Genomic DNA, 16,222 nt, shown 5'->3' with positions numbered 1-16,222 from the left:
ATAAACACGTGAAGAGATGTCACAAGTGCCAGATCTACGCAGATAAGATCCATGTGCCACCGACTCTACTCAACGTTCTCTCATCTCCGTGGCCTTTCTCCATGTGGGGTATCGACATGATTGGAATGATCGAACCGAAAGCTTCAAACGGTCATCGTTTCATCTTGGTAGCCATTGATTACTTCACCAAATGGGTCGAAGCAGCATCTTACGCCAATGTTACAAGACAAGTGGTTGTAAGGTTCATCAAGAATAACATCATTTGCCGATATGGTATTCCCAGCAAGATCATTACTGACAATGGTTCAAACTTAAACAACAAGATGATGAAAGAACTATGTGAGGAATTCAAGATTGACCATCACAACTCTTCTCCTTACAGACCAAAAATGAACGGCGCCGTTGAAGCCGCCAACAAGAACATTAAGAAGATCGTCCAGAAAATGGTCGTCACTTACAAAGACTGGCATGAAATGCTGCCATTTGCTTTACATGGGTACCGTACTTCAGTGCGTACTTCAACAGGGGCAACTCCCTTTTCTCTAGTATACGGCATGGAAGCTGTGCTCCCCGTAGAAGTTGAAATCCCATCAATGAGAGTCCTCATGGAGACTAAGTTATCAGAGGCTGAATGGTGTCAAAGCAGATACGATCAGTTGAATTTAATCGAAGAGAAACGTATGACTGCACTATGCCATGGACAGTTATACCAAGTGTTGCACCCCAAAATTTGCCCACTTATTTATTCCCTAATTGGCTCTCATATCATATTCATGTGCATACTTCATCTAAGACATTCATCCATTACATTCATCCATATCACAGTTACTGTTCAAGAAGAGTGACAAAAAGAGCTCCTATTGAGAAAGTTTCTTGGTTCAGAAGAAAGGATCTGAAGCCTGATTATAGAGGATCATTTTCATCAGCATATTCCTAAAATCAGGGTTTCATTCTTTCCAAGTCAACGCTTTGGTTAAAAGATACAAATCTCAATTCATCAGGAGTTTTCAAATTAGAGCTTTGACTAAAGTCAACCCTGTTGACTTTTCGGTCAAGATTTAATCAGGAAAATGTTTGTGGATGCAAAATATGGTTGTCCTGTTCATTGAAGCTTCTCTGGTTGAAAATTGATTGAGAATTAGATCAGAAATGGATTAATCGGGAAATTTATCTGGAATCGGGAAAATCAAGGAAAGTCGACTTTTTGGTCAAAGTCAAAGTCAACTGTCAAATCCGGACTTTTGGTGGAAAATCGGCCAAAGAAATAATAAAAATCAAGAAGTTTTCAAAATTACCAAAAATAGAAGTTGGTTAAGAAGAGGCATGCTATAAATGGAAAGCTCTTAATACTTAGAGAAATTTGGAAGTTTTGAAGGTTTTCAATTTTGGCTGGGCAGCCGACTTCATGGCTGATTTACACATATTTCAAGGCTCCAATTCAAGACAAGGTCAACACCAAAAGTGTTCATCTCGTGGCCCTCTACAATGCTGCAGTTGGGAGTTTTTCCATACGAGGCATGGATCAAGAGTTATAAGATTGCAAACTCTGGAGAATCACACTGGAAACAGGTCAGGATGCCAAGCAAACTCCAGGCAGTCTGCATGCATTTCTACAAGCACGTGACGTGCGATATTGGAAGCCAATCTAAGGTCAGTACCGGCGTCCATCAAACGCAAACGTGGTGTCAATGTCTTCTTTGCCAGGTCCTCTACTAAACAAAACAAGAACCATGGATTTTGGGTGAATCTAGAGAGAGAAATGGAAATTCAAAGGCGGGCCACGACCAAGTCATGTTTTTGCCATTGTTTTGTACCCAGGCCAGGTCACGCGTGAACTCTCTTTGCAAGGATGGCATAGCAAGTTCATGACCACTTTTCCACTAATGATAGGAACTAACTCAAGATCTTTTGAACATCAAATCTATTGCACTCCATTCCCTCTTTCCATGGAGCCCAAAATCAAGTCATGAGGCGGGCCGTGGCGTGAGATATCCACGCCCAAAGTGAGTAATATGGGCACCATGGGTTGGGACAAAGCATGCATGAGTAGTTGCAGCATTACTATAAAGGGCCATGTATGATTCTGAATTGAAAAAGCACGTGATACAATTACTCCAAGTGAGAAAAGCTGTCCACTCAGTATGAGAAGTGATCTTCTATATGCTACCCCATACACACTACCATATTTGCTCAAGTTACAGACTCCAAGCATGAAAGAAAAGGGAGTGCATACTCTAAGTAAATACACAAACTTGCATATTAAGTATTAAAGGGAAATCTATCAGCTGCAAATACTCCACACCACAACTCGGTGCACCACAAGCTCACATATATAAACCTTTCACTCTCTCAAAATTGAGGAGGAGAATTCATTTTTCCAGATTCTTTTCACGCTTCTCATTGCTCTCTCCTCATCCTCACTCCCTCATTCCCACGTAACAACCGTAACAAACTTCTAACAACCCACACCTTCATCATCAACCTCTCCCACTACGAACCTTCAACCTTCTCTTCCATCCAAGACTGCAACCATCACTCTCCATACTCATGTTCATGGATCCGTAGCTTCCTCCATAGATGCGTATCTCAAGACTCAAGATTCATCACCGTTACCATCTTCACGGTTTCTCCATCACTTTTGAAGCAAGATTCATCCACTCAGAGCTACGCGAATCTTTGAGTTTATTTCTCAAAGATTTGAAAACAAGAATCTAAGGAGCTTTTCTTCATCTTTGAAATTCTCTCCGCATTCAAGCGCTCACTTGGCTTCGGTTGAAAGATCGTTCAGGTAAACATCCCTTGCCCTTGCATTAGAAGCATGTATAGGCCTGGAACCCGTCATCAGGGATTGGGGTTAGGATTTAGACCACCATGTTTGCACTGAAGTTGTTGCATATTCATTGAGCTTGTATACTGTTCGCGTGATATAGACTTCCTATGAGTGTATGAGTTGCGTATTTGAATTCCTTATGGCATGAGGATTACGTTGATACTTGTTTTGTGTGATTTAGGGAAGATCTTGAATGTTAGGGTTTAGGAAAAGTGGTTCGGTTTGAATGATAGGGTAGGAATTAGAAGAAACAGATGCGATATTCGTGATCTACGCGAAATTTCGAGTGGAAAGGTATGGGCTTTTCACGTTTCTGGAAATGGAGGCGTGGCTCCGCCGTGGTCCCTCACCGGAGAAGACGACCGGAGAGAGGATCTCCGGCGTCTGTGTGTGCATGGTGCTTCCTTCCGTCCGCATGCGTGTCACAGCGGGATTGGTTCTCCTTTACCCAGCTTTTGATCTTTTGTCCTTATTCATATGATTAACTGGTGACGTGTTGAGTCGCGATTGGCCTAGAATTTGTTTTGTTTGTTAGTCACTTAAATGAGCCTTGACCAATTGATTTCACATGGTTTTTATTTGTGTGTCACGTTTTATTAATAGAATAAGTAAATAATTGCATGCTGATTGAAATAAAAATGTGGGATAAAATAGAATGGATTGAAACGGGAACTGGGCCTTAGAGCCATTTTTGATCTCCACACCCCAGGTTTTGAAGCCCATGCGCGCTAGTAACTAGAATATAGTTCAAAGCTATTTTTACTAACACACCCCCTGGCTGACAGAATTACATCTTATTTGAATTTTGTTTCTCCCCTAACTTTTGTTTCATAAGTCAGTTTTAAATGAAATAAAAAATAAGTAAAAATATGTTTTAAATAGAATAATGTGTGTAGAAATTTGTGATATTTTTGTTAGATTTTTAGAACTTAGTTTGTTGTTTTTAATAAACCATTTCTTTCAACATGTTCATTGTGTCTTTAAGTTTGATCGGTTTTGCAAATTAATTTTGTTTAATACCTTAGGAGTAGAATTTAATTGCCATTTTTTGTGTGATATCAGTAGACTCATATACCATATTGTGTGAAAAAAACAAAAGTCCAATTCCATGTTTTGGTTAGGTTTCTATTAGGTTTTCTATACCCGATTTGTGTGCGTTCCTAAACGGATAACCATGCGAATTTGACCTATAATTTGCTCTACCTTTATGCAATTGACTTAGTTTCTTTTTGTACATATAATTAGGGATGTTTAGAGGTCCTAAGACCTGGAATTAGATTTTTAAATCGTTTCTTCTTATTTTACTTGAATTCTCCTTTCTTACATGTAGATAATGCGCTTTTGGTAACGATTGTATCATAACTTGTCCAAATGACCTATAATTTTGTATGAGACTTTGTGACTTGATTCCATGATTGTTTAGACACCTATTAGAGGTCATTAGCTACTGACTTATAACATTTGATCACATCTTTCTAACTTCACTCCTAATTTGAATTCTACTAACTAGTTTTGACTTAATCTTGTATAGTTTTGTTAGAACTTTGTTTGTTTCAAGTTAATTGACTAACATAGATTGGTACAAGGTCTTGGACCTATAAATGAACTAATTGCTACTGACTTTAAGCTTTGTTCATGTTTTTTCATTTGCTTTTTGTTTCGATTAATGGATGTTTGTTCGCTAATTGTTAAGTGACGATTTATGCGATACTTTGGTAACTCTTTGTGAATATTTTCATGTAGTGCCATATGGCTTTTGTGTTTGATTTAGGACACTTATTTCCTTGATTTGCTACTGCCCTCTCTTCTCATCTTGTTGGAGTTGTAACTCCATTCTTTTGCCATGTTCCCTTAGACTCTTCCTTCTTTGTTAAGAGGAATTGAGATAGGTTAGGATAGTTATCCTTGACCTTAGGGCCATTAGAAGTAGGAATTAGAATAACTTAGATTAGAGAATAGGTTAGTTCCCCTTTGTTCATTCTTTTTCTTTTTCAACTTTAAAACACTAATAAATAAAGATGCGAATCACATTAAGAAAGTGATAGAGAAATGAGTGAGATTCATTCCCTAATCTGTTTCTCAATCACTTAGTGGCATAGAAATGAGTGGGATTTATTCCCTAATCTGTTTCTCGGTCACTACATAATGGGAGAGAAATGAGTGGGATTCATTCCCTAATCTGTTTCTCAAACATTAATTAATGGGAGAGAAGTGAGTGGGATTCATTCCCTAATCTGCTTCTCGATCATTATATAATGGGATAGAAGTGAGTGGGATTCATTCCCTAATCTGCTTCTCGATCATTATACATTTTATGTGATTCAAATCGCAAAGTAAATTCCCTTAAAAAATACTCAACCAAAAACATTTAAAACACTTAATAAAGGCTCGAATTAAAACAAAGTGACGAAGTGGTGCGAAACCTTGTATTGGGTTTTGTTCATCATGTAGTTACATAAAAAACACAAACCCAAGTTCATTCTTTTGCCTTGTTAGGCGCTTAAGAACAAGTTAAGTCCTTTCCAAAACTAGGCGTATAAGTCTCCAAAGGTCGAGCATCGTGGATTGTGACCTTAACCTCTGTTCAACTAAAAAACACAAAACAAATGGAAACTATGGAGCCGAACTACGGTCGTTCTGATTCCTGAAAAGGATACGTAGGCATTGGGTCGCGGGGCCTAAGCGAACACACTTGTAAATAATTCCTTCTTTTCCCCGTATTTCTTTCGCATGCATTCGCATTTAGGTTTTAGACTTTAGATACACCCTTTAGATAGAAACAAACATAGGTGGATACCATCGAGTACGATGGGCGTGAGGGGTGCTAGCACCTTCCCCTTGCGTAACCGACTCCCGTGCCCTGTTCTCTGGTCGAAAGACCTTGTTCTTATTCTGAGTTAGGTTTTCTGGTATTCCTTTCCCGCGATGGGATGAATATATTAGTGGCGACTCTGATCCATTTTTCGCGGTAGCGACAGCTGGCGACTCTGCTGGGGACGTTGATAGACCTGTTGCTGGTCCATCCTTAGTGAGTCGATCCTAGCCTGCGTTTGTTTGTTTATTTACTGGGTGTTTATTTGTTTTTATGTCTATACCTTGTATATATGTTTACATGTTTACTTTTTTGCTTGCATATCATGTTTATTCCTGTTTGCATATCATGCATATGGATTATATTCTGTGTTCCTTGGGGTCTTCTGTTCTGTTTTGCAGGTTGGGTGGGTTGTTCTATGAGGTAAAAGGCCCAATACCCAGGCCAGAGTGGACACATAGGATACCTAGGATAGAGTGGATAGTCATGACGCCAACAGAATGTCAGGTTCTGTTGATTGCGATCATGAGACCCACGACCAGCTGAGACTCGAATGGGATACCGTTGTTGGCATGTATTTGCAACAATGATGGTGTTTCAGGAGAGTTGCTAACGCTGGAGACCTTTTGACCTACCTTGACCTAGATTCACCTGTGAGTGGGGTGGGATATTCATGACAGGTACCGTTGGTGACTGTTCTGTTATGTTGGTGACTATGGTTCTCATGGGTTTGCGGTATCTATGCCGGATTTTTGGTCCTGCGACATCCGATCCTGTTCAGAAGAAACATACACTTCTCCTATGTGGGGAGGAGCTTTCATTGCATCATAATCATCATAGCATGTTTAATTTCAAAAAAAAAAGAAAAAAGAAAGAAAGAGAAAAAGAGAAAAGAGATTAACATTCATATGCATGCCATTTTTCAGGTATCCAAAGTCAACACTTCTCATCAAGAATGGCTAACAGTGTGACCGTCAACAAAAAGACTACGAAGCATACCTTCTCTTGCAGTTTCTACCGTGAGGATATAACACCTTTGGTTCGATTGAGCACCCGAGTTACTGGGCAAAATTTGGATGAATTCAGAAAGACTTATGGCCATATTCTGCTTATGTTAACTACTCGTATTGATGAGTGGGGTCTCTACACTCTTCTTCAGTTTTATGATTCTGAGCTGCGCTGCTTTACCTTTCAAGATTACCAACTAGCCCCTACCCTCGAAGAGTATGCACACATTCTTCAAATCAAAGTTCAACCTAAGGTTCCTTTTGTGTGTGCACCTGAAAAGCCCAAAATGGATCGCATTGCTGGTGCTCTTTATTTGAGCATGAAGGACGTTAAGGATAACTGGAAGCCTAATGGTGGGACCCATGGATTCTATGTGAAATTTCTGATGAGGGAAGCTGAAACCCTTGCTGATAAGGAAAAGTGGAAAGAATTCAATGCTCTCCTGGCCGTCATGATCTATGGATTAGTGATGTTCCCGAATATTCCAAATTTTGTTGATCTCACTGCCATTTGCCTCTTCATGGATCAAAATCCTGTACCCACTCTGTTGGCCGACACTTATTATGCCATCCATTCTAGGTATGGAAAAAAGGGATCAGTTGGGGGTTGTTTGCCAATACTGTACGAATGGTTTTCTTCACATTTGCCTAAAAGCGGAGCATTTGTCACTACAAGAGATTCACAGAAGTGGCCCCAAAGGATTATGGGACTTACTGCTAATGATATTGTTTGGTATCACCTCCGAACGGACATTGAGCAAGTTATAACCAGATGTGGAAGTTTTGGCAATGTTCCTCTCATAGGGACAAAAGGAGTTATCAACTATAATCCGAAGCTAGCACTGCGCCAGTTGGGTTTTGTACTGAAGGACAAGCCGTTGGATAAAGAGATATTTGAGTCCGTTTGCTTTGAAAAAGGAACCAATCCGGATGGTTTGGAGAAAGTAAGGAGTGCGTGGAACAAAATTCATACAGAAGACCGAACTACCTTGGGGGGAAAGAATGCTATTGCTAAGAAAGCTTATACTGAATGGGTTGAAGAAAGAGTTAAGGAGCGCCTGCTGCCTTTCCCGAAGGTTAGCCCTCTATATGAACAACCACCTGAGATTTTAACTGCCACTGTACCAGCTGAGGAGTACAACCAAGTACATGTGGAGAATATCAGGTTGCGAGAAAAAGGGGAAGACGCTAAAATAAAGTACTTCTTGGTGGATCAGAAAAGGGCTGAATTAGCACATGAGGTTAAAATACTGAAAGGAGGATCTTCCAGAGTTCAAAAAAGGGCTAGAACTGAAAAGGGTGAAAGAGTTACCACTGTTCGTATTGAGGACCATCAAAGGGTTATAGAAGAAGCGGTAAAGAAAGCAGAAGAAAAGCTCAAGCAAGAGTACAGAGAAGATTTAAGGGCTCACAAGCTCAGAGTAGAGAAAGAGGCTAGGGCCGAGGTAAAGGGTTTGAAAAAGAAGCTTGAAGAGGAAACCACTCAGAGGGTAGCAATCAAGAAGAAGCTTGAAGAGGAAATTACTCAAAGGTTAGCCGTGGAGACACAACTCAAAGGTAGTCATCTCCGTTCCGCTCGACTAACAGAAGAGAATGCAAAGCTCAGAAACCAGATAGCAGAAATGGAAAGTACATCTGAAAAGAATACCCTCCCTGATTGCAAAGGATGTGAGAGCTTGGTGGCCCACTGTGATATGTTAGATGGGCAGTTGTTTCGCAAAGATGTGGTGATTCAAAGTTTTGTCAAAGGAAGAGACCGAGAAGTGACTAAGAAGATGTTTGATGAAACTAAGAAGTGGAGCGACGAGCACTTTAAACAAGGAGGACCTTTGTTTTACACCCAGATGGATTAGTGTTTGAGCTTGTATTTCACGACCACCACCAGGCTTGTTGGATGGGGTCCTTTATCTTTTCTGTTGTTTGAACTATCTTGTCAATGTATGGGTATGCCCAAATTCAAAAAGAGATTATTAATGAAATTTGAGTCTTTTTGTTTCCTCTTGATGCTTATCTTTTGTCACATTGTTAAACATTCTTGATTAATATTAAATATTTTGGATACCCTGAAAATGGCACCTCACATCATATGCACACATGCACCTCATGCACATCATGCACAAACAGGTACATCAGATGGTGTTCTTATCTGACTGATCAGGTTTTCTCTTTCAGCAATTGCACCTCCGCCTACACATCGCTACTACACAAGGGCTAATCACTCACTGCAAATGGATCAGTTAAGGGACGATCTTATTCAGATGAGAACTCAGGTTACTGCTCAAATGGCTCAGTTCATGGAAGTCATGCAAAACATGGCTGATCGCCAAGAAGAACTCAGAATCAGGATGGACACAGTTGCTCAGGTTGTTGCGGACCCCCCGCAAAGAAACCCTGCTGATATTCGTGTCAATGGTGAATCTGTGATCGGAGGACCTGGTGTAATTCCTCCTGCTGCTAATCAAGGTAATCCTTATGGGCCTCCCCAGCCCATTCCTGAAGGACAAGCCACACAACAAATCAGAAGAGCTGCTGCCATCCCCGTGTTGGAAGAAGATCGACATGAGGATCTATTTCCTGAAAGTGAGTTGGGATTTCCACATGATGCTGGAAGGTTGTTCAGAGGACTGGAGGAAAGGATGAGGGCCATGGAAGGCCAAGGACTCGGTATGGACATTAATGACTTGGGTTTGGTTCCTGGTGTCCGTGTGCCGCCAAAATTCAAAGTGCCAGATTTTGAGAAGTACAAGGGGAATACTTGTCCTAAGACACATGTCCGAGCTTACTATCGCAAAATGCATGTGTACTCTGAGGACGAAGGACTGTTGATGCACTTCTTCCAAGATAGCCTGACTGGGGCATCCTTGGAATGGTATATGAGACTGGAGAGAGCTAATATCCGAAGTTGGAGGGACCTAGTTGATGCTTTCATAAAGCAGTATCAATATAATGTTGACATGGCACCAAATCGCACTCAGTTACAGAATCTATCCCAGAAAGCTAATGAGTCCTTCAAAGAATATGCACAGAAATGGCGCGAGTTGGCAGCTAGAGTCCAGCCACCTATGTTGGAAAGAGAAATGATGGATTTGTTCACCAACACTCTGGAGGGCCAATACTACTCCGCCTGCTCTGCATCCTCAAGTTTTGCCGAGTTGGTTATGATTGGTGAGCGAATTGAAAGTGGGATTAAGGCTGGTAGAATACAGAATCCGAGTGCTGCTAGTTCCTCTTCTGGGGCAGGAGGGAAGAAACCATATAACGGCTTTGCTAAGAAGAGAGAAGGTGAAACAAGTGCTGCTTACTATGGTAAAGGTAAAGGCCATGTTTATCCACAGGTAGCCGCTGTTACTATACCGAGTACTCCTCTTCAACAACAACCACAACAACAGCAGAGGCATCCCCCACGTCAGTATCAGCAAAAGTCGAGGCCACCAAGAGTTTTTGATCCCATACCTATGACATATGCACAATTACTCGCTCATCTCTTACATGGGGACTTGGTGCAACTTCGTACCATGGGCCCTCCACCTGCTAAGCTTCCTCCTAACTATGATGCTAATGCCCACTGTGAGTTTCATTCTGGGGCTGCTGGGCATGATATTGAACATTGCATAGGATTCATGCATAAAGTACAGGATCTGCTCGATTCAAAAGCTATTGAGTTCACCCCTACTCAAGGACCTAATGTTGTACAAAATCCTATGCCTTCCCATGGAACTCATGCCGCAAATGCCATCGATATTGTTGAAGACATTTACTTGGTCAAGGATGTTATCGAATTGGGATCGTTGTTGCCATTATTGAAGAAGGAATTATTGAGGATGAGACTATACGCTGGTTGTGGAGAATTCTGTACTGATTGTATGGTCACCTCCTCAGTTTGTGACAAGGTGAAAGATGGGATTCAACAGTTGATAGATAGTGGGTATCTACAGTTTGAGCATGTGCGACATCCAAAGTCAGTCAAGAATGAAATCAATGTGCTATCCATCCCGTATACTCCTACTAAGATCCCGATTCCTGCCAGAGCGCCGCCTTTGGTCATCACGTTGCCTGGTCCCATCCCATATACTAGTGAGAAAGCAATCCCATGGAATTATGGCGGAGAAGTTTTCTACCAAGGGGCCGAGTATGAGATTAAAGCACCGGTTGAGAAAGAAGATGTTGATAATGTTGTTGGCATTGGAAGAATGACGAGAAGTGGTCGTATTTTCAATCCTCCCCAGAATACTCGCGATGACAATACAGAAGCTCTAGCTCAAGCAAAAGGGAAAAGAGTGGTAGAAGATACGGTAGATCCGGGGCAAAGCTCTAACTCTGAAGATACTGTGGCCAAAGAGATGGAAGAGTTCCTAAAGATCATCAAGAAAAGTGAGTATAAAGTGGTTGACCAATTGAGTCAAACTCAATCAAAGATTTCGATCTTGCAGTTGCTCTTGTGTTCGGAGACACATCGAAACGCTTTGTTGAGACTTTTAAGTACTGCTTTCGTCCCTCCAGAGATCTCAGTGAATCAACTTGAAGGGGTGGTGTCAAACATCAATGCTGGTAATGGATTGGGATTCACTGATGCAGACTTGCCCTCCGAAGGTAGAAACCATAATAGAGCTTTGCATATATCAGTGGAATGTAAAGGGACTATGTTATCTCGTGTTCTCGTGGATAATGGATCTTCTCTGAATGTATTACCGAAGTCGTCTTTGATGAGGCTGGATTACTCTGGTGTCGAGATAAGGCCGAGTGAATTGACAGTGCGAGCCTTTGATGGGTCAAAGAGATCAGTATTTGGGGAGGTTGATTTTCCAGTGATGATAGGTCCTCAACTCTTCACTATTACTTTCTTTGTGATGGACATCCACCCGGCCTACAGTTGTCTCCTGGGGCGTCCATGGATCCATGCTGCTGGGGCCGTGACTTCCACATTGCATCAGAAACTCAAATTCGCCACTCAAGGGAAGATAGTCACAATATGTGGGGAGGAAGAGCATGTGGTAAGCCATCTTGCGACTTTCAAATATATTGATGTGGAAGGGGAGGTCCACGAAACACCTTGTCAAGCGTTTGAGGCTGTCCAGACTATCAAGATCCCTTATGTTGAAAAGAGGAAGTTGGAGGCTCCTATGTCTTCACTAAAGGAAGCCAAAGCTGTGGTTGAATCTGGTCATCCTGAAGGATGGGGCCGAGTCTTGGATCTACCAATCAAGCAGGATAAGTGTGGGATTGGATATCAGTTGGGTCAGAGTTCATCTAGTGAGGCCTCCAAGAAGCCCGGAACCTTCGTCCCGATCAAGTTCTCTAGTGCTGGCATCGTCAAGGATCATATTTGCGCTGTTGATGATGATGTGGATAGTGATTATGACATTGAAGAATGGATCAAGCCGTGTGTCCCGGGACAGAAGCTTCTCAACTGGTCATCCGAAGACATCATCTCAATTGCTCTTGATCAAAAGTAATAATGTTTGTTTTTGTTTATCATGCAATAATTCATGTGTTCTGCCCAAGACACAGTGAACATATGTAGGGCCTCATTTGTTGTTTTTCAATGTTAAAATCATTAATAAAAGGACGTTTTTGCATTCAAATATTTTGTTCCCTGTCTTTCGTTTTTACTTTTATATTTATAATTAATAAAAAAAAATGGCAACGTTTCTTATTCATCATCATCCCCCCATTCTAAAATAAAGCATAAATCATAATCCATGCAGATCCACCTCTCCTCCGGATTCTATTGACAACGATCTTGCTATGCCTCGTTATGACTTTGACAACCCTATCTACACCGCTGAAGAAGGGGATGAAGAAGATTGTGAATTGCCTGACGAGTTGGCCAGATTGCTGAAACAAGAAGAGAAAGTGATCGAGCCACATCAAGAGCCTATTGAGACGGTGAATCTTGGCACCGAAGAGATGAGAAGGGAGGTTAAAATAGGGGCTTCTTTGAATAAGGGTGTGAAAGAAAAGTTGATTGGAATGTTGAAAGAGTATTCTGATATCTTCGCCTGGTCTTACGAAGATATGCCGGGATTAGATACTGATATTGTGGTGCACAGGCTACCCCTTAAAGAAAATTCTCCGCCCGTCAAACAGAAACTCAGGAGAACACGTCCTGATATGTCCAAGAAAATCCAAGAAGAGGTTCAGAAGCAGTTTGATGCAGGTTTTCTTGCTGTAACAGTTTATCCACCATGGGTCGCCAACATTGTACCTGTACCTAAGAAAGATGGGAAGGTACGAATGTGTGTCGACTATCGAGATCTGAATAGGGCGAGCCCGAAGGATGATTTCCCGCTTCCTCACATTGATGTATTGGTAGATAATACTGCTCAGTTCTCAGTTTTCTCCTTCATGGACGGTTTTTCTGGTTACAACCAAATAAAGATGGCGCCCGAGGACATGGAAAAGACAACATTCATTACGCCTTGGGGCACCTTTTGTTACAAGGTCATGCCGTTTGGATTAAAGAATGCTGGGGCAACCTATCAAAGAGCCATGGTGACTTTGTTTCACGACATGATTCATAAAGAAATTGAGGTCTATGTGGACGACATGATTGCAAAGTCCCATACTGAAGAAGAGCACCTGGTTCATCTGAAGAAATTGTTTGAAAGGTTAAGAAAGTTCAGGTTAAGGTTGAATCCCAATAAATGCACCTTCGGAGTGAGATCAGGAAAGTTGCTTGGTTTCATCGTAAGTGAAAGGGGTATCGAGGTCGATCCCGCCAAGGTAAAAGCTATACAAGAGATGCCTGAGCCGAGAACTGAGAAACAGGTTCGTGGATTCTTGGGAAGGTTAAATTATATTGCAAGGTTCATCTCACACCTTACCGCCACGTGTGAACCTATCTTCAAGCTATTGAGAAAGAATCAGGCAATAAAGTGGGATGACAATTGTCAAAAGGCGTTTGATAAGGTTAAAGAGTATTTACAAGAGCCTCCAATCCTCATGCCTCCAGTGGAAGGTAGACCTTTGATTATGTACCTGACGGTCCTCGAGAATTCAATGGGGTGTGTGCTGGGTCAGCATGACGAGTCCGGTCGAAAAGAGCACGCAATTTATTACCTTAGCAAAAAGTTTACCGATTGTGAATCAAGATACTCACTACTCGAGAAAACTTGCTGTGCTTTGGCATGGGCTGCTCGCCGACTGAGACAGTATATGTTGACTCACACCACTTTATTGATTTCAAAGATGGACCCAATCAAATATATATTTGAGAAACCGGCATTGACAGGGAGGATTGCCCGTTGGCAAATGATCTTGACAGAATATGACATCCAATACACTACTCAGAAGGCCATTAAAAGTAGTGTAATTGCTGATTATCTTGCACATCAACCTGTGGACGATTACCAGTCTATGTACTTTGAGTTCCCTGATGAAGATATAATGTGCGTGGCAGAAATTCCCGAAAGTCAAGATCAAGAGGAAGGACCTGAACCAGGGGCGCGATGGACGCTCGTGTTCGATGGTGCCTCTAATGCATTGGGTAATGGTATTGGGGCTGTGCTTACTTCTCCAACAGGTTTTCATATTCCATTTACGGCCAGGATTTGTTTTGATTGTACCAATAATGTGGCTGAATACGAGGCTTGTATATATGGTATTGAGGCGGCCATTGATTTGAGGATTAAAAATCTCGCAGTTTATGGAGATTCTGCTTTGGTGATTAGTCAGATCAACGGAGATTGGGAAACACGCCACCCCAACTTGATTCCCTATAGAGAACATGTGGTGAAATTGGCTCAATACTTTGATGAGATCACCTTCGATCACATCCCTCGAGAGGAAAATCACTTGGCTGATGCTTTGGCCACTTTAGCATCCATGTTCAAAGTCAAATGGGACAATGAAGCGCCGTCAATTGTGATCAAAAGGTTGGATGAACCTGCATTCTGTGGTGTCATTGATAATGTGCCTGATGAGAAACCATGGTTTTATGACATTAAGAAATTCCTGGAAACCCAAGAGTATCCTGAGGGTGCTTCCCTCACAGATAGGAAAACTCTGAAGAGACTATCTGCCAAGTTCTTCATTGCTGGAGGTGTGTTGTACAAAAGGAACTTTGATTCTGTGTTGCTCAGATGCGTGGATAGACACGAAGCAGCAAAGATCATGCAAGAGGTACACGAAGGATCCTTTGGCACACATGCAAGTGGGCACACCATGGCTAGAAAAATATTGAGAGCAGGTTATTATTGGTCGACCTTGGAACATGATTGTTTCAACCATGTGGTGGTATGTTACAAATGTCAAGTGTATGCAGATAGGGTTCACGTACCTCCGGTTCCTCTGAATGTGTTGACATCCCCTTGGCCATTTGCTATGTGGGGCATCGATATGATTGGGGAAATTAAGCCCACCGCCTCTAATGGACATCGTTTCATCCTTGTTGCTATTGACTACTTCACCAAGTGGGTTGAAGCTGCGTCTTATGCAAATGTCTCCAAGCAAGTAGTGACTCGCTTCATCAAGCACCATATAATTTGTCGTTATGGGGTTCCTGAGAGAATTATCACTGATAATGGATCCAACCTCAATAACAAGATGATGAAGGAATTATGCGAGAATTTCAAGATTACGCATCATAACTCCTCCCCGTATCGGCCAAAGATGAATGGCGCAGTTGAGGCGGCCAATAAAAACATCAAGAAGATTGTGCAAAAGATGGTGGTCACTTATAAGGATTGGCATGAGATGTTGCCCTTTGCTTTACATGGTTATCGTACCTCGGTGCGCACCTCCACAGGGGCAACTCCTTTCTCGTTGGTATATGGCATGGAAGCGATTCTTCCGGTTGAGGTTGAGATTCCTTCATTAAGGGTATTAACAGATGTGAAGCTCAGTGAAGCTGATTGGGTTCAGACCAGATTTGACCAATTGAACCTCATTGATGAAAAGAGACTAGCGGCCATATGCCATGGGCAAGCCTATCAAAAGAAGATGAAGAGAGCCTTCGACAAGAAGATTCGACCTCGACACTTTCAGGTTGGTGACCTTGTGCTCAAGAAGATCCTGCCTATTCACAACGATCCTAGGGGAAAGTGGACTCCGAATTACGAAGGGCCTTATGTCGTAAAGAAAGTCTTCTCAGGTGGCGCCATGATCCTCTCAACTATGGATGGCGAAGACTTCCCACTTCCCGTGAATGCCGACGCGGTTAAAAAATACTTCGCATAAACCTGATCAAAAAATAAAAATAAAAGAAAAGGAAAAGATCAGGAAAAAGAATGAAAAAGAAATAAAGTACACCCGCTAAGTTGAAAACCCGAAAGGGCGACTTAGGCAAAAAAGGGGTCCTGGTGGATTGAAAACCCGAAAGGGCGGTCCAGGCAAAAGAGGGACAAAAAGCGAATGACTGCGTCGTGCATTAGATCCTCGAGCATAGTTAGTCACCATAAGTGGAGGGCTCACAAGGGCGAAGGATCAATCCATTCATCCATTTCGGAAAGCAAAGCAGAAGGAATATCGAAGATCTGCGAGGCATAGCAAGATTGGAACCCAATGGAATCTTTTCTTACGTTGCCATGTTTGTAAATTCTAGTTGTTTTTCTTTTTGGTGGCCACCTCCTTAAG

General features: G+C 41.9%; 1 protein-coding gene across 1 annotated transcript; it reads left to right on the top strand.

Annotated features, from left to right (window-relative positions):
* The first annotated feature begins 6,597 nt into the window (after positions 1–6,597).
* LOC131596829 (uncharacterized) lies at positions 6,598–15,826 on the top strand. Its single transcript, XM_058869566.1, has 4 exons — positions 6,598–6,903; positions 6,985–7,847; positions 8,808–12,098; positions 12,355–15,826. The coding sequence occupies exons 1-4, from the start codon at positions 6,598–6,600 to the stop codon at positions 15,824–15,826; spliced, it is 7,932 nt and encodes a 2,643-aa protein (XP_058725549.1).
* The last annotated feature ends 396 nt before the right edge of the window (positions 15,827–16,222 follow it).

This window comes from Vicia villosa, linkage group LG4, assembly GCF_029867415.1.
Source record: "Vicia villosa cultivar HV-30 ecotype Madison, WI linkage group LG4, Vvil1.0, whole genome shotgun sequence".
In the NCBI taxonomy this organism is placed as follows: domain Eukaryota; kingdom Viridiplantae; phylum Streptophyta; class Magnoliopsida; order Fabales; family Fabaceae; genus Vicia; species Vicia villosa.
This window is presented reverse-complemented; position numbering and strand designations above follow the sequence as displayed.

Bases quoted from the DNA above. Each gene is read 5' to 3' on its own strand.
- LOC131596829 (XM_058869566.1), top strand. From the start codon at position 6,598: ATGGCTAACAGTGTGACCGTCAACAAAAAGACTACGAAGCATACCTTC. The intron at 6,904-6,984 runs GTTCCTTTTGTG...AAGGACGTTAAG, and splicing joins AAATCAAAGTTCAACCTAAG to GATAACTGGAAGCCTAATGG. The intron at 12,099-12,354 runs GTAATAATGTTT...TAATCCATGCAG, and splicing joins TCAATTGCTCTTGATCAAAA to ATCCACCTCTCCTCCGGATT.